Genomic DNA, 25706 nt, shown 5'->3' on the forward strand with positions numbered 1-25706 from the left:
GGTACGGCCACAGCAGACCCAAGCCCTTTTATTAATGGGGGTGCTGGGAGTATGAAGCCCCCCTGTGAGGGGCTGTGGGGTGGGGGGTTAGCACCGTGCCCCAGCACTGGGAGGGGGACCAGCACCTCCATCCTGGCACCCAGGGCTCCAGGATGGACCCCCATGTACCAAAGTCCCCAGATGCATTCTGGCATCCTAGGAGCAAAATGGGGTGGGTGGGGTTCAGAGTCCGACCCCAGCACCCACAGCTCCTGGGGAAAGAACATGGCCGTGGCCTCCTGCCCGCTGCGGGATGCGGTTTAATGCCGGGCTGGGCGCAGTCCCATGCCTGTGCCTCAGTCTGTGCCATTGGTGAACTGGCAGAGTTTGTGCTCCAGAGCAGAGATGCGCTTCTCCTGCTCCTGCACCGTCTCCTTCAGCACCCGGATCTCCTCCAGCACCTCATCCAGGACGGGGGTCTGTGAGAGGACACGAGGGGTCAGTGCCGTGCCTACAGTACCCCCATGGCCATCAGCCCCTGAGGAAGGGGACGGCCCTGTGCCACATCCCCAAGGGCCAGCGTCCCCCTGGACCAGCATCTCCATAGGCCAACATCCGCCACAGACCAACATCTCCATGCACCAATGCCCCCATGGGCCGGTGTCCCTGCAGGGTGACACAACCCCTGGGGAGGCGATGGGACACTCACCAAGATGTCGGCATTGGGAGTGGAGTGGCTGCGGCGGGGGCCCGGGGGGGGTTTGCTGTCCAGGATGTTCTTCTTGACCACCTTCAGCTCCCGGTTCTTGACGGGGACGTAGCCGTCCCGCAGCGAGATGAGGATGGGCTCCGCATCCTTCCCTGACAGCCACTCATCTGCCTCCAGGGCCGGCTCAGGGCCCGGCGTGTCGGGGTACAGGTCGTCCTGGAAAAGGTCTGACTGCGGGGACAACGTGGGGGCACGGTGAGATGGGGCACCCAACTCTCCCTCCTGAAACCTCATTGTCCCCAGAACCCCACTGTCCTCAGGAGATGCCCGAGGGCTCACCTTGCGTGGCACCGTCATGACGATGGGCTCACACTTGCGCTCGTGCAGCTTGAAGAACCTGAATGGGGCAGAGGAGGTTGGGGTCTGGATGTCCCCTCCCATTTTCCCCTCCCTTGTGGCCCCTCCAGCCCCCACCTGGCGATTTCACACTTGCTGACATCCAGCCCCCTCTTGGGCATGAAGCCCATGCCACGCTGTGGCTCCTTGCTGCTGTAAGTATTCAGGTAGTGCACGTAGGGAGCCTCATCTGTGATCTCGAAGTAGCGGATGCTGCTGTCCCCCTGCAGATATGGGGAGGGCTGTCAGCCCCCTGACCTCTCCCCATGGCAGGGGAGGGACGGGCGCAGGGGGGGGAAGCTGGGGTCACCTTTCCACAGAGGTACACAATGCTGGAGTCGGCGTCGTAGAAGGGCAGTAGGACCCCATTGCTGGTGTCCATCTCCTGCAGTGCGATGGGCTCCTCAAAGTTTTTCTGTGGGGACACAGCTGGGGGTGAGCACCGGGCCCCCCCCCTCCAACAGCCACACCATTCGGCACTGCACACCATAGGGATGGGGACACCCCCAGGACACCCCTGGCATGCCCACACCCCGCTCCTGCTTACCTGCACTACCCTATGGGTACCCCCACCCACCCCAAGCGCACACCCAGGCACTGCACGGCACACGGGCACAGCACACGGGGAACTCGGCATCAGATTTGGGGGAAGAATGGATTTGGGTTTGGGTTTGGGAAGCCGAGTTCCCGGGAGCATCACTCCATGCGGCCTCGTTACCGGGTCCCACAGCCCCAGCTCCCGCTGGCTCATCCTGGTAAAGCCCGTGGTAAAGATGTGTCCTTCCCGTGTGAAGATGGCCCGCACGGGCCTCAGCCCCTCGTGGGGCGCGAACCTCTCCTGGGGATGGGGGGCACAGAGTCAGCGCGTGGCACAGGGATGGGGTGTGAGGGCGAGGATCCATCCCTGGTACAGCTATTGGGCTCCGACGGAGGTGGGCGCAGGAGGGTCCTACAGGGGGGCACACGGGGGTCCTGGGGGGCACGGTGGGTCACGGCGCGGCCCCATACCAGGTCCCAGAGGCCCAGCTGCCGCTCGCTCATCTTGCTGAAGCCGGTGGTGAAGATCTTGCCATCGGCCATGAAGATGGCGCGGATGGGCCGGGCGCCGTCGTGCGGTTTGGTTATCTCCTGCGTTGGGCGTTAGCGGGTTAAAGGCAAACACAGAGGGACGGGGTTAGTGGGGTGGGCCGTTAGCGGGGAGGGGGGAACACCACGGGGAGGTGACAATGGGGACACGCTGGGGACACTCACCGCCACCACCGTCTGCTTGCGCGGGTCGATGACGCGCACCTTCTTGTCCTTGCAGGTGGTGACCAGGAGGCTGCCGTTGCGGTTCCAGCCCACGTTGTAGATGAGGTCGGTGTGCATGTCCTCCAGAGCCAGCAGCATCTCCCCGGTGCCCACGTTCCAGAGGATCACCAGGTTGTCACAGCCTGCAGGGACAACGGGACAGCGTCACCCCACTGCTGAGCACTGCGGGTTTCTAGTGGGGATTTGGGGTGACTATCATTGATCCCCAATGGGACTTGGGGTGACCACCATTGGTTCTGATGGAACTTGGGGTGACCATCATCAATTCCTGGTGGGAGTTGGAGTGGTTCTCATGGGGTGACAACAATTGGTCCCCAGTGGGATTTGAGGTGACCACTATTGGTTCCCAGTGGGGATTTGGGGTGACCACCATCGGTCTCCAATGGGATTTGGAGTTACTACCATTGGATCCCATGGGACTTAGTGTGGCCACCATTGGATCCTGCCAGGACTTGGGGTGGCAACCATCAGTCCCTAGTGGGATTTGAAGTGACCACTATTGGTTCCCATTGGGGATTTCGGGTGACCACCATCGATCCCCAATGGGACTTGCAGTGACTACCATTGGTCCCCAGTGGGGATTTAGGATTAAGCACCATTGGATCCTATGGGACTTGGGGTGAGCCCCACCTGCACTGAGCAGCACGTTGCGGGCCGTGGGGTGCCAGCAGATGATGCCCACACGTTTGGAGTGCCCCTCCAGCGTCACCACCGGCTCCGTGATGCTGCGCACGGGGACGTAGTCGGGGATCTGCCACACCTGGGGGGGACACGTGGGGACAATGAACCTCAGTGGTGCCACCACCCTGATGCACATCCGGATGCTGCAGGGAGCAGGCGGTGCTTGGGGGATGAAGGGAAGGGGGGGGGGGGCACAGCCCCATTGTGCCGCATGTGGCCCCCCTGGTGCTGAGTCGCGGGGAGGGTATATTTAGCACAAAGTGCTGCATCATGGAGCCAGCGGCCGCCGCCAGCAGCACACACACATGGCACTGCCTCTAAAAATAGGTCGGTGACACTTTGCAGGAGGCAAAGCAACGGGAAAGAGGGAAGGGGGGGGCCCTCTCTACTCCCCCCCCCCTCATTGCCCGCCCCTCACCATAACAGTGGTGTCCTCGGAGGCGCTGGCGATGACGTTGTCGTTGTGGGGGCACCAGTCGATGTCCAGCACAGGCGCCGTGTGCCCCGTCACCAGGGGGTGGTTCTTGTCCACGCGGCCCGTCTGCAGCATGGGATGGGGGGGGAGGATGAGCCTGGGACCCCCCCCGAGCCCCAGCATGGATACAGCATGAGGGGAGTCATGGGGAAACTGAGGCACAGAGCCTCATAGAGATGCAGAGGGCGGTGATGTGCCTGGGGATGGTTTGCTGAGTGCCCCCTATGGTGGTGTGGGACAAAAGGGGGTCCAGTCCCTGTGTTAGGGTGGATCCTTATCCCCTTCACACACACACACACACAGTCAGGGGTTTGGGGACAAAGTGAACAGAGGGTTCTTCTATCACTGCACTTGTCCCCATGATGTGTGCCAATAACTCCCACAGGTTCCCTGAGCCCCCCCCCACATTGGGGATACGGGGGCAAAGCGGTGCAGAGCCATCCCCACATCCCACACAGCCCCAAAACACCACCCGTGGGGGGATCCATCCCAACACCTCCGCTCACCTTGGCCAGGGGCAGGACCATGAAGGCCCCCCCCCCCACCCGACTCCACGATGATGGCCAGGAATTTGGGGTTGACGGCGCAGAAGGAGCTGTCCCACGTCACCTTGGAGACGCGGATGTCCTCATACATCTGGTCGGCCTTCACAGGCTGCCCAAAGACGTGGCGGAACTTGCTCTGGCGCACCACGCGGCGGCTCATGGCTGGGGGGGGGGGGATGGGTCAGGATGTGGTGTTGTCGTCCCCCCCCAGTAGGGCACGGGGACCTCAGTGCCCACAGATCTTGTGCTGTGAGGGATCCCCCATCTGGGTTTGGAAGGGAGAGTGGGGAAGTGGTGATGGTGTGGGATGGGGGCACGGGATGGAGCCAGCTGTGGTCCTTACCCCACAGAGGGACCTGGGGCAGTTGTGGGGGTTGGGGTGGATGCTGTGCAGCAGCACCCCATGGCACAGTGCTGTCAGTCTGCTCTGCGGTGGGGATGTGGCTGTGCTGTGCACTGGGACTATGCTGTGTCCTATAGCTGTGCCATGACCTATAGCTGTGCTATGTCCCATAGCTGTGCTATGTCCCATACCTGTTCCATGCCCAATAGCTGTGCTGTGTCCCATAGCTGTGCTGTGTCCTATAGCTGTGCTATGTCCCATAACTGTGCCATGCACTATAGCTGTGCTATGTCCTATAGCTGTGCCAACCCCCATAGCTGTGCCATGCCCAATAGCTGTGCTGTGTCCTATAGCTGTGCCATGCCCTATAGCTGTGCTATGTCCCATAGCTGTTCCATGCCCTATAGCTGTGCTTTGTCCCATAGCTGTTCCATGTCCTATAGCTGTGCCATGCTCGTGGCTGTGCCATGCCCTATGGCTGTTCTTTGCCCTATGGCTGTGCCAACCCCCATAGCTGTGCCATGCCTTATTCCCATGCCACCCCCATGCCATATCCCACATCCACACCATCCCCATGGCCATGCCATGCCCTCTGGCCATCACCAGAGCTGACCCATATGTATTGAAAGTAGGAAAGCGGGGCTGCAAAGAGCTCTGGGGGATGATTAGGAGGTGCCATGCACTGGGTCACAGCTCATCCCCACGTGTCCTCTTGTGTCCCGTGCCATAGCAGTGATCTGAGGTCTCCCACCCGGGTCACACCTCCCCAGTGTGTGGGTACCCAAAACAGCAGAGCTTTGGGCAGCACGGCCACACAGCCCCATGTGCAGGGGGAGCGGAGCCTGGTGCTCTGCGTGGCATTGGGGGGATCCAACTGGGGTCACCCCGTGCCCCCATCACTCTGGACCCTGCCAGGTGTTCACTGAGCACCTCCTGGAGACCCCAGTGTCGCTCCCAGTGCTGCAGCTCTGCAGTGCCCATGGGATGACGACCCCACAACCCCACAGTGCCCTTTGGGGTCGGCCGGCACCACAGCCTGGCACAGCACGATGCATCCCTGAGGATTCGTGGCTCTTTGGTGCTGCCCACGAATTGGGGGGTCCCTGAAGTGGTGTCACCACCAGGACGGAGCCCCCAGCACAGGGGGGGCAGCGAGGGGCTGCGTGGGGATGTCCTGCAGAACCCATCTGACACGAGGGAAGTGCAGCTGGGGGTGCGGATGGGGACAAGGACGGGGTGCCTGGGGGGCGAGGGGCAGGTGGGGACACACGGGGTGCGGGCTGCAGCGAGGGGCAGGTGAGGGTGGGACAGGTGCACGGGGTGCAGGTGGGTGCACGGGGTCTCTGGGGTGCAGGTGGGGTGCGGGAGCGTGCATGGAGTGCAGCTGGGGTGCAGGTGGGGCGCAGGGGCTGCAGGACCGGCGCATGGGGTGCGGGCAGATGGGGTCGGAGGGGCCGCAGGCAGCGGGCGGGGGGCGCAGGGGCAGCGGGCGCGGTGCGGGCAGGACACCCCGCTCCCGGCCGTGCCATTACGTTGCCACAATTGAATCCGCAGCGGCCGCTCGGGAACGACCAGAGGTCACTTTCCATTTATAGCCATCTCCCGGCGGGGCCCGGCGGGGCGAGGGCCCGGGGGCCCGGGGCTCGCCGCTCCTCTCCCACCACCCTTCCCCTCTCCCCTCGCCCCCCGCTGTCCCCCGGCCCGGCCCCGTCCCCGTCCCCGCTCCCACCTGCGCTCCGCTGCTGCCCCGCTCGGCTCCGCCCGCTCCCGCGGTCCCGGCCCCGCTCCGCCCGGCTCGGCTCGGCACGGCCCGGCTCGGCTCCGCTCGGTCGGGCTGCGCGGGGCGCGCAGTGCCGCAGGGAACAGCTGAGCCCAGCCCGGAGCCGGGCCGGCACGGCCCCCCCCGCTGCGGGCACCGGGAGGAGGCGGGGAGGGGGGGCCCGGCCCCGCCTGTCCTTACCGGGTCCTGCCCGCCCCCGGCCGAGCGCTGCCCGCCCCGAACCCACCGGGATGAGGGATACGTGCTGCGTGGGGGCGGTGGCAGCGCAGCATCCCTACGCCCCCCCCCCCCCCCCTCCCCGCCTTCGCCCGCCCCCACGGGATGCTGGCTGGGATTTAGCGGAGCGCGGCCCCGCCGGGAGCGCCCCGGCCCAAAGGGGATTAAAGGGATCGTAGGGCCGGGGGCGGCCGGGGCAGGGGGTTCCTGGAAAGGCAGCGGGCGATGGACCCTACAAGGACACCGAGCAGAGCATTGGCTGAGCCGAGCGGGGCAGCAGGGAAAGCCACATCCAGCCGCCCACCCGCCCGTCTGTCCGTTCATCCACCCGCCCGCGGGACAACATCCCATCACGGCACCGCACGGCTCTGCCCCCACGGCGCTGCCGCACATCCCTATAGGGGCAGGGGACACAAGAGCTTTTCCGATGGGCACAGGGGGCAGCAGGGGAGGCCGGGCACCCCCAGCCCGATTGCAACACCCCCAGTGCCTGTGCTCACGCTGGGCACAGCCCCAGAGGGAATTCGGGGCTGGGGTCCTTCACCCTCCGTGCATTGCTGCCCTGTGGGTGGGGACACAGAGCCCCCCCAGCCCCGAGCAGCAGCAGGCCGACAGCGTTGTCAAAATAAAACTTTTATTCATTCAGTAACAAGAACATTGAATCCGCACGTCGGTGCACGAGTTCACATTTAAAAACAGCGGAGCACATCGGTCATAAAGTCTCTTGGAGGGGTACGGGGGGGGGGAGGGGAGAAGGGAGGATCCCAGGCACCGAGGGACACCCGGGGGGCACAGATGTGCTCCATCCCCAGTCACAGCTGAGCACACAGACGTGGCAGGGATGGAAAGGCACCAGCACAGGTCTCGGTGCTGCGGGAGATGGCCAGGAGCGCAGCCATATCCCAGTGCTACGGCCCAATGGAGCCTCGTAGGATCCCTTCTGCCAGGGGTCACCTCCAGGATGGGGCTGGGGGGGGGGTCTGTACATGGGACGACTTGGGGAGGGGATGGGACACACACACGCACACACACACACACACCATCGAGTGCAACAGAACACAGTGTAAAAACCAGTTGGACACGGGCGCTATCCATCTGTGCAAGGCTCACACTTACAGTACGGGTGGAGGTGGGGGGGGGCAATGGCTGAGATATTGTACAGGAGTCAATGTAAACAACTGAGCGTCCTCCAGGAGGGCTCTGTGAGACCAAAGGAACGGCTGCTTTGTACTAAATGCCCTTCAAACACCGCAGGCCCCACCAGCAACGGGAGAGCCAACAGCACAGAGATGGGGTGCACAGCCCCAGGGGGAACTCTGAGCCCGGTGGCTTTGGCTGAGCACCCAGCACTGCGCACCCGTTCTGCCAGCAGGTTCAGAGCCCCCCGGTGCCGTTGTGATGCCAGGAGGGAACGAGGCTGGGCTGGGGAGAAGGGGACAGCATGGCCCTGCAGCATCACTGCTCTGCAGAGAGCAGCACTGCGAGGAAGCATATTTCTCCATGGACCAAACCAGGTGGAGAAAGGGAGGCGAGGGCTGAAGCTGTTCTTCACAGCTGCCCCTGGGGCACACGGTCTTTCTGTGCCACTTTCCTGGCTCCAAGGCCAGCTGGAGCCACCAGGAGCCACGTGGGCCTACAGCAAGCCACGGCCCAGTGCTACCAACCCTCGGGCTGCACTGCAGCCAGCACTGCTAGGTCAATGCAGAGCTACAGCAAGACATGCACTGGAACCTGAGGCTGCAGCAAGGCAGCAGGAGGAGTCCAGGAGGGGCAAATCCTCCCAGCTCACTCTGGTGGCACGAGCTGCCCTGCAGCTGGAGGGGAGCTCATCCCAGCACAGCCTGCAGCATCGCTGCTGCTTCCCAGGCACCAGCTGGGCTGCTGCTCCTCCTGCCCTGTGCCCTCTGGGTGCTGCAGCAGGAGTCGTTCTGCAGCTCCTGGCAGGGCCAGGCACCAGGCAGTGCAGAGCAGGCTGTATAACCGTGTGGGGTCTGGGGGAGGCCAGGAGCTGCAGAACGGCTCAGAGAGAAGCCAGGGCTGGAGGAGATGTTGGGCCAAAGCCGCTCCATGTGGGTGCAGATTGCCACGGACAGCACTGAGGGTGAGGAAAAGTGGAGCTGTTTTCCAGTTTACAGAATGCAGTCTTGCCCTTTAAAAGAAAATAATAAGGAAACAAAATAATAACCAACATAGAAACAAGAAAAAAAAAAAATCGATATAAATATCATATATACAATTTAGCAAAACCAAAATCTTCCAGGAAAAGATCTGCCCTCCAGGCTGGGCGCTGGGAGTGACAGCAGAGGACAAAGCTTTGCATTCAGTGTGGGAACACAACGTGTAACAACTACAACCTCTGGGATGCAAAGGGGTGGGAGGGGATGTGGGGCAGCTCTGGGGGGCAGGAAGGCAGCAGAGGACACGATATGGCCATGAACGTGGAAGGCCCACAGCAGTATTCAAGTAACGGGAGGGCTGGCGCCCTATTGAGGTGTTTGTTTTAGAAGAACACTCCAGTTGTGGGCTCTCAGCTGGGGGAGGTGAAGGCAGAGCTGGGGGGGCCCCGAGCCCAACCCCTGTGCTCCTTGTTGGGGCACACGGGCAGAACTGAGCTCCATATGGGAGCTGCCAGCACCATCCAGCTCCAGCCTGCAGCACAAAGTGAACAAAGGGGACTTGGCACAGCCTTCACAGTCGCGTGGGCTCTCGCCCCAACGCCCAGCAGCACCTCGAGGCACGGGGCTGATTCAAGTGAGGATGGAGGAGCTGGTTGTGAGCAAAACCTCTGCCCTGCTGCAATGAGCCGGCGTTGGTTTCAGCGTGGAGAGGTGTTCTTTTAAAACAAACCAACAACACAAAGAACGTCTGAGGTTATCCGAGTTCATAAAAAACAAGATCATCATAAAAAAAACAAAACTAAACCAACCAACAGTCCTGCAGTCAGATCACACACACAAGAACCAACCCACACCTACATGCGCCAGGAACGGTAAAATGACAATATATATATATCTATATATATGTATAGATATATATATATATACACACATATAAAATTAACCAATAAAGTGCATGTTCCTTATATTACACCTGCCCCCTTGCGTGATGGTGGCGCAGCTCCCCGGATGGAAGCACGGCGTGCTCACAATCACATGGTGTTATACAGGGGATTGGTTGTCCGCTTTCTGTCACTGCTCTTTTTGAGTCTCCTCAATGGGTGAGTTCTACCGTGCTGCTGTCGGGGTGCTGCCGACACGGAGGGTCCCTCCTGGGGGGCAGTCCATGTGGGACCTGCAATGGGAGCCGAGCTGTGCTGGCTGGAGCCGCATTCTTTGGCGTACTGAGCCAGCGGGCGCTGCACGGGTTTGCTCTGGGCAATGCACTCAGCTGTTCTGAGCTGCTCCACAAAATGCTGAGCAGGTTTGGGATCCTGAAGGCTGGGTGGGGAGGATGGGTGGTGTTTCCTGCACGGGCTCTCCAAGCTCTGCTCTGATCTCCCCCCACGGAAGCCTGGACCCAGGGCCACGCAGGTGAGGAGGATGGGGCTGGAGCAGTGGGAAGCTGCCTCCCTCTCAGATAAGTCGTCCTTGGAGAGGTCCAGGCAGTCCAGTTTGGCCAAGGATGCCGAGCGCTTCATCTGGGATGGAGTGGTGAGCCCTGCGTGTCGGATCCGTGCCTCTATTTCCTTTGCTCTCTGCTTGACCAACCCAGGGCTGCTGCTGCGTTCCCCCACGCTGTGGCTGCTGGAGCTGTGGGGCAGGCTGCAGCACAGGAAGGAGATGTCCAAAAGGTCCACGTTTGTAGCGTGCAGACTGGTTGAGGAGCCAGCACCACCCTGGCACGGAGCCTGGCTGCCGTCCCTGAATGGAAGAGCCGCAGCTCCCACAGTGCTGCACAGTGCGGGCGGCTCATCGTCCGTGCTGGTGCTCTGCTCAGTGACACCCTCCAGGTGGATCACGCAGGGGAACGCAGAGCTGTTGGGGCTGGCTGAGGGCACGCAGGAGGGCTGGGCAGAGTGGGAAGCAGCACCGAGGGGAAAGGACAAGGCAGTGCCTTCCTCGCTGGGGCTGAGCAAGGTGCAGGCGGCCTGCTGCTGCTGCTGCACCACGTGCTCTGGCAGTGGTAGATGTACCAGAGCTCTGAGAGAGGCTGCAGCCTTCTCAGAGCACAGCGAAGGGTTCAAGTTTTCATCCAGCAGTGGGAGTGCTGCGGGCCGCCCATCACCTGCATCGGGGCTCTCGGCAGCCCTGACCATAGGAGTGAACTCAATGATTTCAATTCTCTTGGGAAGGAGGGAGGGCAGGGCCGGCTCCTCCGTGCCATCAAACGAGACCACCAGCCTGCGCTCCTCCTGCCCCAGGCTGGGCTCCGTGGGGTGGGTGAGCGGTGTGGGCAGCTGCCTGCCTGCAGGCTGCTCTGCCCCCAAGGATGGCGGCTCCTCAGAGCCCTGCACTGCATCGCCCTCCGGAGCCAACTCCAGGGGCAGCTCCTCCGTCCTCCCCCGCGGCAGCAGCTCAGCAGCAGCAGGGTCATTCCTGGAGTTCTTGCGGGTCAGCAGGGCGCACGCCGGGGACACGTGCTGGTGCTCTTGCTCCTGCCTCAAGCGCTCCTCAAACTCCAGCGTGGCTCTGCGGACGGAGCCAGGACACCACTTGGGCTCGGGGTGGGCGCTGTGCTGCTCACCCTCCTCCAGCTCTGACTTAAGGGAGGAGAGCTGCGCTGAGGGAGCAGTTTCTTGCTCAGCCTGCAGAGGGTCCTTCTCCTTTTCCTGGTGTCCTTCGCTCTGATCCACCCTTTCCGAAGCCCAAATTGCCTCCACTGGCAGGTCGTGCACCGTGTTCCTCTTTGGTGTCAGGGTGAGGTTGGTAGAACCCTCCTTCTGCTGAGCAGGCCCCGCTCCCTGCTTGATGGACTCGATCTCTGTGATGATTTCCTTCACCGAAATGGCATTTTCTGAGTGGGACCGTGTGAGATGGCCGCTGCCAGGCAGCTCAGGGACCTCCTGCAAGGCAGAAACAAGAATTACAAACAGCACACAGCAGCAGCTCCATGAGGCAATGAGGGTGCACTCCTCCAAAGGAGCAGAAAGCCTGCGTGCTGATGTGCAGGGATGGATTGCAAGTACAGAATGATTGCTAGCATAGAAGCAATAAACTCTTTGCCTGCACTTGACATATTCCAGGCTGGATTTCCACTCAGCCTGAGATTTAATAACTGTTGGTTTCTTGCCGTGAGTTCTGAGGGAAAAACAGTTAACCAAAAAGCCCAAGTTTTGAACTGAAAACGTTCACAGAGGCTGCTCAGGTAGGGGAGTGAACAGAAGGGCAGCATGAAGAAGGGCAGAGTGCTGAACCACTGAACCACTCTGGTTTCCCGGAGCAGAACGGGCAGCAATGCTCCCCCCCAGCAGCACAGAAACTCCTCCTGCCAAATTGCTGGAGAGAGTCAGCCTCGTCTATTTGGATGAGCCTTAGTGCCTCACATGGAGATGGAAACGATTCAAGCAATGCAGGGTGGAATTTAAATAAGAGAGGCTCCTAAAAAATGATGGCCCTGGACACCATCAAACCCTGCTGCAGGGTAGAAAGCAATAATAAGAGAAAGGAGCCTCAATTCAGAGGTTACCGAGTTCTGTCCCAGAAGAGAAGTCAGCCACAACATACCCAAGTCCACCCCCCTGGGCCTGGCCAGGCTCATTCTCTATTCCGATCTGCAGAAGCTCTACATCTGCCTCAATTTACTGTCTCAGTGCTGGTGTTTTCCAAGCAGGGAGAAGTGCCAGCTCTGTCCCGTTATTTGGTGCATTCCTCGAGGCAGACAAATACCCGTGCAGGTTCGGGATGCTGGCTGGCCTCAGCTGCCCTAATGGCTCACGTCCCACCTATCCGCTCTCCTGATGTGAAACTCCAAAATAAGTTTCTCATGAGAACAGCAGAGCAGGTCAGGTCAAGGTTGACTCAGCCAGCTCCATGCACTGCCAGTAAACAGGTGTTTGAGCAAAGAGCACAGAAAGCAGCAAGCCTCTAAGAGCACAGAGGGGGACATCTAGCAAACTCTCCCCCAGAGGCTGGAACTGGGAAGACCCCCATCCACAGCAACCCCACAGCAAGGCAGCTACCCCCAAGCAGGTTGGAACAGCACTTCCTAAAGCCCCCAGCAAGTCATGTTAACCTTTTGTTGCTCTTCATCTGTGGAAGAGTCATCTGATGCCTGAGGGGAGTTTCCAGAGCTGTTCCTTTGAGCTTCTGCACCCAGGTCTGCAGCAGGCAGCACTTCCAGCACAGGCAGCCTGGCCGCCCCATTCCTCCCAGCACTTTGCTCCTCCGGCCGGGAGTGGGAGCAGCTGCGTGACCTGCTCTCCTGGGAGAGCTCCACGAATTTCTCCAAAGCACTGAAGAAGTCGATCCTGTCTGCACTGAGGTCCGTCCCTTCAGGCTGGGCGTTCTGCTGCGGACTCGGTGCGTTTTGGTTTGGGGACTGGGGAGAGTCTTTTAAGCACGAAGCGAATTCTTCCATGGGAACCAAGTGCACATTCATATCAGGCTTAAGGGCATCTTTTTCCAGATCGTCTACAGTCAAATCAGGAAATTCTGTTATTTCCAAGGGGTGCTGGAGTTGCATTAAGGCCTCAGAAGCATGGCAGTTATCGGGAGGGACAGAATCCACGCAGCACCCTGCCGTACAGCCATTGATGTTGTTCAGGTTCAGCTTGTCCTCCATCTGCTCCACACATAAGTCTCTGCACATGAACTCCAGGTGGATCCTCCTTTCTTTCACACAGCTCTCCTTGATTACGTTCGCATCCTCCGTGAGCTGCTCCCGGTCCAGCTCAGCAGGGTAGATGGGAGCCATGGGCTGCTGGTTGTCGTTGCTTTTGGCCTCAGAGATCTGGTCGGCCGAGGTAGTGATCTCCTTCTTGTTCAGCTCCAGCCCCGACTTGCAGATGGGCTCATGGTGGTCTGAGAGGTCGCTGTCGGAGTGTGAACGCCACAGCTTGTTGTGCCGCTGCTTGCTGCAGGAAGAGCAGAGGAAACACTGAGTGGTGCTTTCCCATAACAGAGCCACCTTGTTGCAAGAGGATGCAGCCTACACAACAAAACTGCAAGTGTCAGAGACAGTGAGCACAGCTGCAGCTTAACCTCAGCGTTTCAGGGCCAAACCTGCTGCTGGAAGAGCTGTTCCAATAACAAGCTGCTTTCCATTAGCTACATCCCACTGTACTCTCTCACTCTACACACACCCTCTCTCCCCCCTTCACTCCCCAGCAGTATTTTATCAGTCTACTCATCAAATACAAAAATTAACTGGCTGCAGACTCTGGTTATTCTTCAGCCTGTGGTGTTTTCCTATTTGCTCACAGGTGAGCAGGGACCAGAAGGGACAGGGTCCCCAGTCCTGGGTGACAGACATGGAATGAAGACTCATTATCCTCATGGCTTGCTGTGAGCAACTTCAGTGGTCAATACTGGGACTCCGGCAAGCAAAAGCATGCTGGTATGTGTCTGAGCTTGATAGGAAAACACAGAAGACATGCACTGCAGACAACAATCAGCCCCAAACACCACCTGTCTTTCCACAGGAAGGAAGGTCAAGAGTTCTGCAGCACTTGGAAAGCCCCTTTAGAAAGGTCCAAGCACTGCACCACCATAACTTCCACCTCCCAAAAAAACAGCCCATGTTCTGGGCTTACAGTGAGCCAAAGAGGCAACTTATTGCAACCAAATGGCACCAGCTGGCCAGGGCTCTGCTGAGTGACCGTGGCCACAGGGCTGTGCTTCCACCACTTGCCCCTAGGAGGAGAGCACATACCACAGAAAGGCCCTGGAATCCGCAGGAGACACAGCCAAACCTCTCCAGTCCCCTGCCAGTGTGAGCATCGCTCCCAGACACATCCGCTGGTTGCAGTTAATTAACAGACGTTACCGAACTAATTAGAACGCAGCAATTTTAGTTGTGAGTGCCCAGCAGCTAAGGAAAATAATCCATCATGGATTTAACTTCTTAACCCCATCATCAGTAACAGCCTTCATGCACGGCACGGTGCACAATGGGGTCCCTTCCAGAGGAAGATCAGGATGATATGCCACCTATGAGATGCACTGCCATGGGGGGCAGGATCCGTCTCTGGGGGTCCTGAAGCACATCTGGGTGCCTGCAATAGATCTGGGCCTGTCTGCAAGGGATGGCAAGGACTGCCCATGTCTCTGCTTGCATAACCTGGGGAGAAGCTGCTGCTGATTTCTGAACCTCAGCGGTGCTCATCGCTTCCCCTCACACCCAGCAGAGCTCAGCTGGGGGCTGTGTGCTCCTCCAGGCTCCTGGGAAGACCGCTGCTGCTGGCTCACAAGTTGCACAAGGCAATGCCTAATGGTCTGTTGCTGCAACTCGTCCACAACTAATAAAAGAAACGGGGTTTTAGCTCAGCCTGTCTACCGCTATCAGCAGAGGGAGGGGACAGCTGAACTCATCCCAGGAAATACGACAGCTCCAAAGCAAAACACGCCCGCTGTTGTGACTAAAAGCAGGCAGGGGGTTTCCATTTTACAGATGGAAAACACGTCCCAGTTGCTATAAGCCCAACACAAAACCGTAACTAGATAGTGCGAGCACATGGCTGCCCTCACAGACCTTCCCTCTGAAATCCGAGCAGTCACATGAGCGTGAATCTGTTGGGGTGGGCTTTTCTTTTTGGGTTTTTGTTTTTTACCTGGCCTGGAATCCCACAGCAATAAACAAGGCAACTGGAAGCCAGAGGGGAATGCTAAATAATGGAGAAGAAAGGGGAGAAAAAGCAGTTTGGAGATGAGAAAGGAACTGCATAAAGAAGGATCATTCCAGCAGCACAGAGAGGCTGTTCCTTGCTTCAGTGAAGCTTCATTTACTGCAGGCTTTTTAGTCCTACATGCACAGATGTAATGCACTGCTCTTGCATTTTTTAAAGCCTCACGAGTAATCCTGTTTGTGCCATTGTACAGGGACTTGCAGAGTAGGTCAGGAGCTGTGGTGTGCTCAAGTGGGAGGGCAGCTACACCACGTGTTGGCAGCAAGAAAGACTTCCCTGCGGAGAAAATAATGACTGAAACAGACAGGAAAGAAAACCCAACGCTCTGAACCAAACTGTTTGTAGGGTGGCTTTGTAGGTGTGCCACCAACTACCAGACTGACAGAGTAGCCAAAGCAAGGCTGAGGGCCAGGAACCCAGACCTGGCCTAACAGAGATATCAGTGTGCTGGAAGCAAGCAGAGAAGGGGAAGAGAGATCTCTGCAAGTGGGTGGGAAAGGCCAAAGGGACAAAAACAAGATGAGAACAGAAGTGGGAGACAGCCCTGGGTGCCCTTAAGTGAGCACAGGAATACCCAAGCTGTGAAGAACAGCACAGGGCAGGCACCTTTCAACTGCAATAGGAAGCCATGAAATTGCTACTTTGGCCAAAAGACATTAGCAGCCACCTCCTGTAGCTTGGGTAGCTCTGCTGAACTTTGCTGCCCTGCAAGGCACACCAGGGTCCTACGTAAATAATCTGGCAAAACACAAAAGTATCACTACCTCCTTCCAGCCGATCACATGGAGACATTGCTTAACGTGGTTTACAGGCAGATTTCTTGCGATATTCATGTCTTTTTGCTAATCAGGTGATAGGTTTGGGATTACACGACACTTGCCCATACCCCAGCCCAGCCCCAGGACTCCACACAGGAACAAACACCACTGTTGCAATGCACAGAACATCCTGTCCCCTCCCCTAACAGCAACACCTACCAAAGTGATCTAAATAAAACCAGACCAGCTGCTGAGGAGGGGCACGTTCAACAGGGAGGAGCTGGAAGGCTGGGATGGAGACAGAGCCAGCTCCCTGCCGAGAAAGAAGGACATCACTTATCTCTGCTGGAGCCTGCACAGCTCTGAGTGCTGCATCCAGACAGTTGTAGTCTCCTAAAGAAAACCACAGCCAACTTAGAAGCCAAACAGGCTCCTAAAAGCTCTTTGTTACACCCATATTCATAGAATCATGGAATGGCCTGGGTTGAAAAGGACCACAACGATCAACTTGTTTCAATCCCCCTGCTATGCACAGGGTCACCAATCACCAGACCAGGCTGCCCAGAGCCACATCCAGCCTAGCCTCCAATGCATGGATGGGGGCATCCACAGCCTCCTCGGGCAACCTGTTCCAGTGCATCCCAAGCCACGAGAACAGAGCACTACCTTTCTCCAGATAACCATCGCCTTCCATAACACAGGGATGAAACTCTATCCTGAAGGTTCCCAGTCATTCCTCCCGCTCACCTTGCCAGCAGGATCCCCTGGTATTCCTCCAGCTGCCTCATAAAGCTGGGGTTGGGTTTGGTGACCGTGCGCCGTTCCTTCACGTAGTCGTAAGCCCTGTCCAGGTTCCAGCCGTACTCCTTCATGGCGTAGGCGATGACCGTGGAGGCCGAGCGGCTCACCCCCATCTTGCAGTGCACCAGGCACTTGGAACCGTTTTTCCTGACGTGAAAGACAAAGAGAATCACCAAACAGAAAGCACGGCCTCTGAGAAGCTTTAGAAAACAGCAAATTCTCTACCAGGGCATTATCAAATATTTTCAATGCCACGGGCTCGTTTGGAGTCTCCTGGTTGTCATCTGGAAACTCGATTTACAAAATGGAGCAAGAGACAAAGAAAGTGAAGAACGAGATCTTAGTATTCTTAACAGATTTAGTTACAAGAGCTCTTCCAAAGTGGACAAACATCGCTTGTTTGTGCAGATTTAAGAGGACTGCTGAGGATTGAAATGGCATCCGCCAGCCTTAACAGCCCACTGGAAACAAGCGGTTCTCCAAACAAAAAGGGCATCTGTCACACAAACATGGAACATGGTTTGTGTCTACAAACACAGTCTTGGAAGATTCCAAGCAGTTCATGAGAGCTGCTAGCACAAAGATCCTTTTCCACTGTAAACTACTGACAATGTATTTATTGGGTTTGGTGATTAGACAAAACCAGCTCTGCTTTAGCCAGGTGTTGGAAACCCTTCCTCAGCTCCCACCCAGATGGAGAGATTTTTCTCACTGAAGGGAAAGCAAACAGTGTCTGTGAGCCCAAGGAGCACCTGCTGTGTCTGGGGGAGGCTGGTACAGGCAGCGCATGTGGGCAGCCAGCACTGCTCCCAGGAATTCAGAGGTGTTTACCTGCCATGGAACAGGAGGAGGAAGGCCAGCTGGCCCTTATCTCTGACCTCTGCACACCGGGCAGCGCAGGCTGAGAAAATTTCACTTTGGCACCTAAGAGTTTTCTTCTTCACGTGCCAAGTTTCTGTATTGCCAGCCACATAAAGCTCCCACAGCACAAACTGGGAGGCCATAGAGCACGCACAGCCGTGAGCCTCACAAGCCCAGGCTTCAGCCATCACAGCTGCCTGAGCCCATACCTGCAGCCACACTGCTCAGAGGAGATGTCTGCACTGTCTGGGGGTTCTCTGCTATTGCAGTCTTTGCACATCACTGTTCTCCCTTGAGTACTGCCTTTGAAGTGTTGTCATCCTCATGCATTTACAAGGTCAAGAAAGCCTTAGAGCAGGCTGAAGACTGCTGGCCAGCACAACCCCTGGCCAGCAAGCAGGCAAGACAAAGGAAGGGGTACAGTAACAGCTCCAGCCTGAAAGCCTGCTCACTTCCATCACATCACATGGAGAACTGAGGCCCAACTGTTCAAGCCCAGTGGAAATTATTCTGGGCAGAAGGAGGATGACAACACTTCAAAGTCAGAACTCAAGGGAAAACAGTGGTGCCTTTTAAAGAAACAGCCTTCAATAAAATATGTATCTACAACTTGCTCAGGAGAGCCGTACTCAAACAAGTCAGCTTTTCAAGGCTATGAGAAATTGGCAAGCACCAGCTGTGGTTAAGAGAAGATACACTGCTGTAATGGAAACAATACTTTAAAGGCAACATTTGCCACTCTGCTTTCTGACCAGTTTTCCCATAAGAAAGCTGCTGAATTAACAGGAGACAGCTCGTATAACTGGGATACGGTTCTTTGCAGTAAAAAGTGACAACTTTCAGCATCTGCTATCAGATTGCTTGGTGTAACTGACAGCTCAGAGACTTACACAGGCATTTCTCTTGTTAAAAGGGAAGAGTCTGCTCTATATAACACTACACGAACACGCTTCCAGATCGTGGGCTTCACAGTACAGCCTAGCAAAGCAGGGAACAGCTTATGCTTGTGTTCATATTTCAAGATTTTCCTTCTTACTTTTGATAAACCCTGCACCATTTGTTATTGCCTTTTCCTCCCACCAGCACTCTGGAGACACACCGTGTCTCTTAAGCAGCAGCTAAACTGTTAGCTCCCTGACACAGGAGAGATCACCTCTTATCAGTCCTACCTGCTCCTATTACAAGCATGTGTGAGAATGACAGCTCAGTGGAAGGCCACTCTAGCACTTCAGAAGACCACAAAATGAATGTCTGGGCAGGCAAGGAAGAAAACTAGTTGGCAAAATCATTGGGAAAGTAATAAATGCTTAACATACATCTTCTAAATGCACTTGGTCTGTCCTGAAAAAGACTTACTTTGCCTTGGAGATGAATTTGTAGGTATCATTCCAGTAAGCCAGAAGATCTGTTGCTTCTTCATCATACACCCGAATATTATGGTACTCAAAAAGGCCAGGGAAGAAGTTATCTATTTCTCGAGTCACATTCAAAATATACCGCACCCTGCATGGGAACAGACAGCAGATAAAGATGCAGACTGTGCAGAACACAGTGGGTTCAGAGACACATCACAGCTTCTAGATAACAGCTTCGCCTCCCTTTGTGATTGGCAAAACACGCAGCATTCAGAGCTGCAGTTCTGAACAGACCTCCCTGCAAATCTGGACTGAGAGCAAGGAAGCACTGCCCAACACAGACCAAAGGGCTCTCTGAAGAACACAGAGCTCTTCCTCACATCTGTCAGGTCGTTCTCCTTGCCCATTACCTCTCTATTCTAAGCGTTGCTAACATTCCTGCACAGCCCATCCTGCTTGTGTTTGGACGCCTTCTCAAAGCTCCTTTGTGATTCTTTCCTCCTGCTGCAGTAATTACAGAGAAGATTGAAGGCAGAAGCTCAGGAGCAATACCACAGTTAAACAAATGTATAAAATAACTACAGAGAAAGTTAACAGACAACGAACCACTGGGAAGATTTATTCCTCCTCCTTAAGTTTTCTGGAAAGGAAAGAGAGAGAAGGCATATGGTTTTTACCACTCCATCCAGGACCCTTAGTCCTGAGGGTCACTTGTAAGGTGTTTATGAACTGCACTCATGCTGTGAGGGACGTCCCATCTCTCAAGCTGGTATGGGATCATTAGCAGTCAAGTGGGACCTGCTTGACCATGGAAACTGCAGCAGACCCTTGGCTTAATGAGTCAATTTTGCTACGCTCGTTCTCCATGGAGCAGAAATATGCTATTAAACACAGTTCAACAGCGATTATTTTTTTTCCACTGGATTGGCACAAATCAGCCAAACCTGTAAGTAATGGTTTAATTCCACAACCTTGGAGCTCAGATCCACCCAACCTAGGGAGAGGATACACTAACCTTATGCCTGCAAGAGAGGAAAGGCAGAAAGTGGAGCAGCCCCCATTGCTAAGCCCTAGAGCTACAGCACTGTACTTCCTACTGGGCCCCACTCAAAGGAACAAACACTCCTTTACACATTTTCCTTCCTGCTGCAGTCTGGAGCTCCAGGCTCCAGTAATGGCAAGGGCTTGAGAGAGGGGCACGGAGCCAGCAACACAGCATCCTGTTAAGTAACCGTAGCTTTCTGCTGCTGGTAGCTATGAGGTTGTTGGCTTCCTTTGTTCACAAAAGGGATGTCAGTCAAGGTCAGGGAATGAGATTCTTTTACTTTAGGGTGCCTGTTTGTGGGACACAGACTTTGGAAGAAGCAAGAGCTTGTTCAGATCTGCAAACCCTTTAATAAGTCTCAGGTTACTCAGCAGGTAAGGTTTATTGCATAGACAAGTGTTGAGGGCAGGCTCCTGCTTTTAAGCTGATGGCCTGAAGCTACTCACCCTCTGTTCTGCAAGTCTTCCAGATTGGAGGCATTCCATTCAGAGCCCTGCAGGGAAAACATGCAATGGGACACATCAGTCAGATGAAGGTCAACTGATGGACTGAGGGACTGTTACTACAACCTCAGATCCAGCAAACCCATCAGCCAGATCCCTTCTGAACCAACAAACAGCCCTGCAAAGCAGGAGCCCAGCACTGTATACTTCCTACAAAGCACTGACAACCCCATCACGGTTGAGCCCGCTCCACCCTCTCCCTGGAGGCTGCTGACAGCTCTGCCCCACAGAGGAGAGCCTGCTTGTGTTTAAAGCCACCCAGGTGCTCTTTACACATGAAACACCCATCTCATACATCAAAGGCAGCAACCCTGTGTCATAGTTTTGTAGTGCTGCTGTCAATATTCCACATCATAACATCATGTGCAGTATAGATCATCCATACTCCAGTTCTGTAGAATAGTAGCATCCCGGGTGCTCAGCTCTCGGAGAAGAACTACATATCCCAGAGGACGCCGCGGCCAGAGATAAGTCACGGGAGGAGGACATCTATAATCTCACTCTCAGGCTGGAACTCTCTCTCTCTCTCTCGGACTCTCAGGGAGTGAGAAGCATTCCTGCCGTGTCGCCTAGACTTCACAGTAGGCCTCTCGGTTTTCGGGGACTCTCTCTCTCTCTCTCTGTTTTTGTTCGATTTATTAGCCCAAATCATTGTATTCCGATATCATATTTAGTAAAATAAGTTTTCCTCCTTAGATTGCTGCCACTGTTTTATTTTCCCTTCCTTTCCGGGGCCCCGGGAGGGGAGGGAGGGGAGGCCCTACGGGGCGGCTGCCCTGTCACAGATACAGGTAAATCTAGGTAACCTGTGACAGATTATTGGTGGAGGATGCGGGCAGATTGCCAGCAAAAGTGGGCATAATTTGGGCAAAAGTGGGCAGAAGCTGCTGTTTTTCTGCTTTTTTCCTTTTGGCTTTTACAGAGCTACGAGTTTTTTTCCTTTAAGGTGCTATCTAAAGTTTACGTTTCTGCGCCTGGGAGCTTGACCTTGAAATTCCAGGCGAACTGTCAACATTCAGGAGTAGCTGTACACTCTGAGCATTGCTATCTTGCTTTCGTAAAGAAAACAAAGAGATTCTCTTGCTCTCTCAGAGCACAGCTAGCTGGCTCTGACTTTCACAGTGTCTGCTAGCCACTACCAGCTATGAATCTACTCTCCATTCCAGCTGCTCTGTTTAAGGGATTGAAAGCAATTATGATCTTCTCAACGTATTGGCCATTTGTCCATCCCATGATTTTTTGTTGTGGAATTATGTATTTATATAACCTAATAAGGGCACTGATGGAGACACCTGCCTGGTATTTATATGTGATATGGTATAATTTGAATGTTGGCACTTACATCCCAGATGAAATGGTTAATTTTTCAAACGCTTGCTTCCCAGATGGAATAGACAATTTTACAGACACCAAGATTCTCAATCCAGTGTACAGGCTGTACTCTCAGATTGCCGCACACTTTTCAATAGCTGAGTTAGTGCTCATACTTGTGGCCATGTTATCAATATCAATGAATGTAATCCTATGCATTCGTTCTATACGGAAGTCTCCTCCAAAACCAGAGAATGCTGACTGGCAGGGAATATGGAAAGGTTTAGGAAAGATCTTAGAAGCATGGGGACCCCCAATGTCATGGGATTTCACTCTTGAACACCTGAGGGACCCTGAGAAATTAAGTGAGTATTTGGGTCAGAAATCTAAGGAGGTAAACATTATTTGGGGTTTGGCTTATGCATACCGTGCTCTGTATAATACTATTCTGGAGAGAGAGAGTTTCCGATCTGAGATTCAAGCCAAAAAAGGAAAATCCCAAGTCAACTCTGATCAGTCACAGGAGGCACCAGTAACGATGTCAGTTGCCCCTGTGGAAGGCAAGAAATGGAAACGGGTGTCCACGCGTCTAGAACGAAGAGAAGGAGAAGCAGAGGAGGCAGCAGAAGAACCAGGCCCCTCGTCTGGATCGGCACCGAAAAAGGCAAAAAGAAAAACCAAGAGGCATGAAGAAGAGACTGATGATGAGGAGGAAATTACTTATCGTCGACCTCTGAAGCTGACTGAAATCCAAGGCTCAAGAAAGGAGTTTACACGGCGTCAAAATGAAGGTGTCCTTGCCTGGTTGCTTCGCTGCTGGGACAGTGGGGCCAACAGCTTGTCCCTAGATGGTAACGAAGCTCGCCAACTAGGAAGTATTGCCCAAGACCCAGGTGTCGACAGAGGAATTAGCAGAAGTTCGGATGGAGATGCCACTCTCTGGGAGCGACTGTTAGAAGCCGTGAGAGAAAGGTACCCCTACAAGGATGCTTTGAAGCCTAAAATTATTAGGTGGGATACCATCCAGAAAGGTATCCAGTACCTGAGGGAAATGGCCATGATGGAAATGTTGTACAACCCTGGTCCAAACGAACGTGATCCTGAGAAAGTGAGGACCGGTCCTGACATGTGGCAGAAACTCACAAGTACAGCACCAGAGAGATACGCACAGTCACTGGTAACAACTTTTGGAGGATACGAGGACCAACAGAGAAGGCCTCAAGTTGTTGAACTGATTATCACACTTCAAAACATCGAACAGCAGCTCCCCCCACTGCGCGCCGCAGTTTCTGCCATCTCACGGGTAGAAGACCGACTAGATGAAATGTGCAAGAAAATGTTTCCATCAACGAATCGTAATGATCCCGTGGTAGTATCAGAAACGACTGACGAAGGTCAATTCCCGTATGAGCCACCAGGTTTAATGAAGGATCTGATCAAACTAGTCCAGTCCTACTCCTGCCCTGTATCATCAAAAGTCTCAGCTATTAGACGCACACGTTTTCCATTTCGAGCAAGGAACAACAGCACAGTTCCACCACGTGTTTCCATGTGGCGCTACCTACGTGACCGCGGAGAAGACATGAGGAAGTGGCACGACCAGCCTACTTCTGTACTACGAGCACGGGTGAGAGAACTACAAAACATCCCAACCACCAGCACCGTTGCTCCAGTCATCACAGGTAACCAATAGAGGGGCCCTGCCCTCAGTCAGGGGAGGGAGAGGGATAATAGAGTTTATTGGACTGTGTGGATTCGATGGCCTGGCACATCAGAACCACAGGAATATAAGGCACTGGTGGATACTGGTGCACAGTGCACTCTAATGCCCTCCAGTCATGAAGGGACAGAATCAATCCATATTTCTGGAGTGACTGGGGGCTCTCAAGAATTGACTGTATTAGAGGCCGAAATAAGCCTCACTGGTAAAGACTGGCAAAAACATCCTATTGTGACTGGCCCAGGGGCTCCATGTATACTGGGTATTGATTACCTCAGAAGGGGGCATTTCAAGGATCCTAAGGGGTATCGATGGGCCTTTGGAATAGCTGCTGTAGACAACATTAAGCAGCTGTCTGTTTTGCCTGGCCTATCAAAGGACCCGTCTGTTGTGGGGCTGCTACGAGTAAAAGAGCAGCAAGTACCGATTGCTACAAAGACAGTGCACAGGCGGCAGTACCGCACCAACAGGGATTCCTTGCTCCCTATTCATGATTTGATTCGCCAGCTGGAGAATCAGGGAGTGATCAGTAAAACTCACTCACCTTTTAATAGCCCCATATGGCCAGTGCGTAAAGCCAGTGGAGAATGGAGGCTAACAGTAGACTACCGTGGCCTGAATGAGGTAACACCCCCACTGAGTGCTGCTGTGCCGGACATGTTGGAACTCCAGTATGAGCTGGAGTCAAAAGCAGCCAAATGGTATGCCACCATTGACATTGCTAATGCCTTCTTCTCCATCCCTCTGGCCGCAGAATGTAGGCCACAGTTTGCCTTCACCTGGAGGGGCATTCAGTATACCTGGAACCGTTTGCCCCAGGGGTGGAAACACAGCCCAACCATTTGCCATGGGTTGGTCCAAACTGTATTGGAACAGGGTGGTGCTCCTGAGCACCTGCAGTACATTGATGACATTGTTGTGTGGGGTGATACAGCAGAGGAAGTTTTCACAAAAGGAGAGAAGATTATCCAAATTCTGCTACAAGCTGGTTTTGCTATTAAGCAAAGCAAAGTAAAAGGGCCTGCCCAAGAAATTCAGTTTCTAGGTATAAAGTGGCAGGATGGACGTCGTCACATCCCAACAGATGTGATTGACAAAATCACTGCCATGTCTCCACCAACTAACAAGAAAGAGACACAGTCCTTCCTGGGTGTAGTGGGCTTTTGGAGGATGCACATTCCAAACTACAGCCTCATTGTAAGCCCCCTTTATCATGTAACGCGGAAGAAGAATGAATTTGCATGGGGCCCTGAGCAGCAGCAGGCTTTTGAGCAGATAAAACAAGAGATAGCCCGTGCCGTGGCCTTGGGGCCAGTACGAACGGGACAGGATGTAAAGAACATCCTCTACACTGCTGCTGGAGAGAAAGGTCCCACTTGGAGTTTGTGGCAAAAGGCCTCAGGAGAGACCCGAGGCCGACCCCTGGGATTTTGGAGTCGAGCGTATAAGGGGTCTGAAGAGTGCTACACTCCAACTGAGAAGGAGATCTTAGCCGCATATGAGGGGGTTCGGGCTGCTTCCGAAGTAGTTGGTACTGAAACGCAGCTCCTCCTGGCACCTCAGCTACCAGTGCTGAACTGGATGTTCAAAGGACAGGTTCCCTCCACCCATCATGCTACCGATGTCACCTGGAGCAAGTGGATTACGCTGATTACACAACGAGCGCGGATGGGGAACCTCAATCGTCCAGGAATTTTAGAGGTGATCATGGACTGGCCTGAAGGTAAAAAGTTTGGAACATCACCAACAGAAGAGGTGTCACGTGCTAAAGAAGCCCCACCATACAACGAGCTACCAGAAAATGAAAAGAAATATGCCCTGTTCACTGATGGATCATGTCGTATTGTAGGAAAGCATCGCAAATGGAAGGCTGCTGTGTGGAGCCCCACACGACAGGTTGCGGAGGCCACTGAAGGTAAGGGAGAATCAAGTCAGTTTGCAGAGGTAAAAGCTGTCCAGCTGGCCTTAGATGTTGCTGAACGGGAGAAGTGGCCAATGCTTTATCTTTATACTGACTCATGGATGGTGGCAAATGCCTTATGGGGGTGGTTACAGCAGTGGGAACAGAAGAACTGGCAGCGGAGGGGTAAACCTGTTTGGGCTGCTGAACTTTGGAAAGACATTGCTGCCCGAAC

The 25706-nt window shown here is 55.0% G+C and overlaps 2 protein-coding genes across 4 annotated transcripts in view; both read right to left on the reverse strand.

Annotated features, from left to right (window-relative positions):
• Nucleotides 1-3: 3 nt before the first annotated feature.
• CORO6 (coronin 6) lies at nucleotides 4-6304 on the reverse strand. Its single transcript, XM_072353417.1, is given in 12 exon segments — nucleotides 4-458; nucleotides 689-919; nucleotides 1028-1085; nucleotides 1163-1308; nucleotides 1395-1499; nucleotides 2093-2212; nucleotides 2336-2517; nucleotides 3026-3155; nucleotides 3495-3617; nucleotides 4058-4096; nucleotides 4098-4258; nucleotides 6169-6304. Coding segments are annotated over 11 exon segments (1416 nt in total). The 5' UTR covers nucleotides 4257-4258; nucleotides 6169-6304; the 3' UTR covers nucleotides 4-335.
• A 746-nt stretch (nucleotides 6305-7050) lies between these two features.
• The window catches only part of SSH2 (slingshot protein phosphatase 2), a 77534-nt gene continuing 58878 nt past the window's right edge, over nucleotides 7051-25706 (reverse strand). For 2 of the 3 annotated variants that reach the window (XM_072353292.1, XM_072353293.1), the window contains 5 exons: nucleotides 20484-20530; nucleotides 18994-19140; nucleotides 16723-16923; nucleotides 12607-13447; nucleotides 7051-11437 (listed from right to left, as the gene is read on the reverse strand). In XM_072353292.1, coding sequence (XP_072209393.1) covers nucleotides 9584-11437; nucleotides 12607-13447; nucleotides 16723-16923; nucleotides 18994-19140; nucleotides 20484-20530 — 3090 coding nt within the window. In that variant the 3' untranslated portion in view covers nucleotides 7051-9583. The remainder of the gene's footprint in view (nucleotides 11438-12606; nucleotides 13448-16722; nucleotides 16924-18993; nucleotides 19141-20483; nucleotides 20531-25706) is intronic. The other variant, XR_011905604.1, reaches the window with a different exon arrangement.

The sequence above is a fragment of the Excalfactoria chinensis genome, chromosome 19 (genome assembly GCF_039878825.1).
Source record: "Excalfactoria chinensis isolate bCotChi1 chromosome 19, bCotChi1.hap2, whole genome shotgun sequence".
NCBI classification, from domain to species: domain Eukaryota; kingdom Metazoa; phylum Chordata; class Aves; order Galliformes; family Phasianidae; genus Excalfactoria; species Excalfactoria chinensis.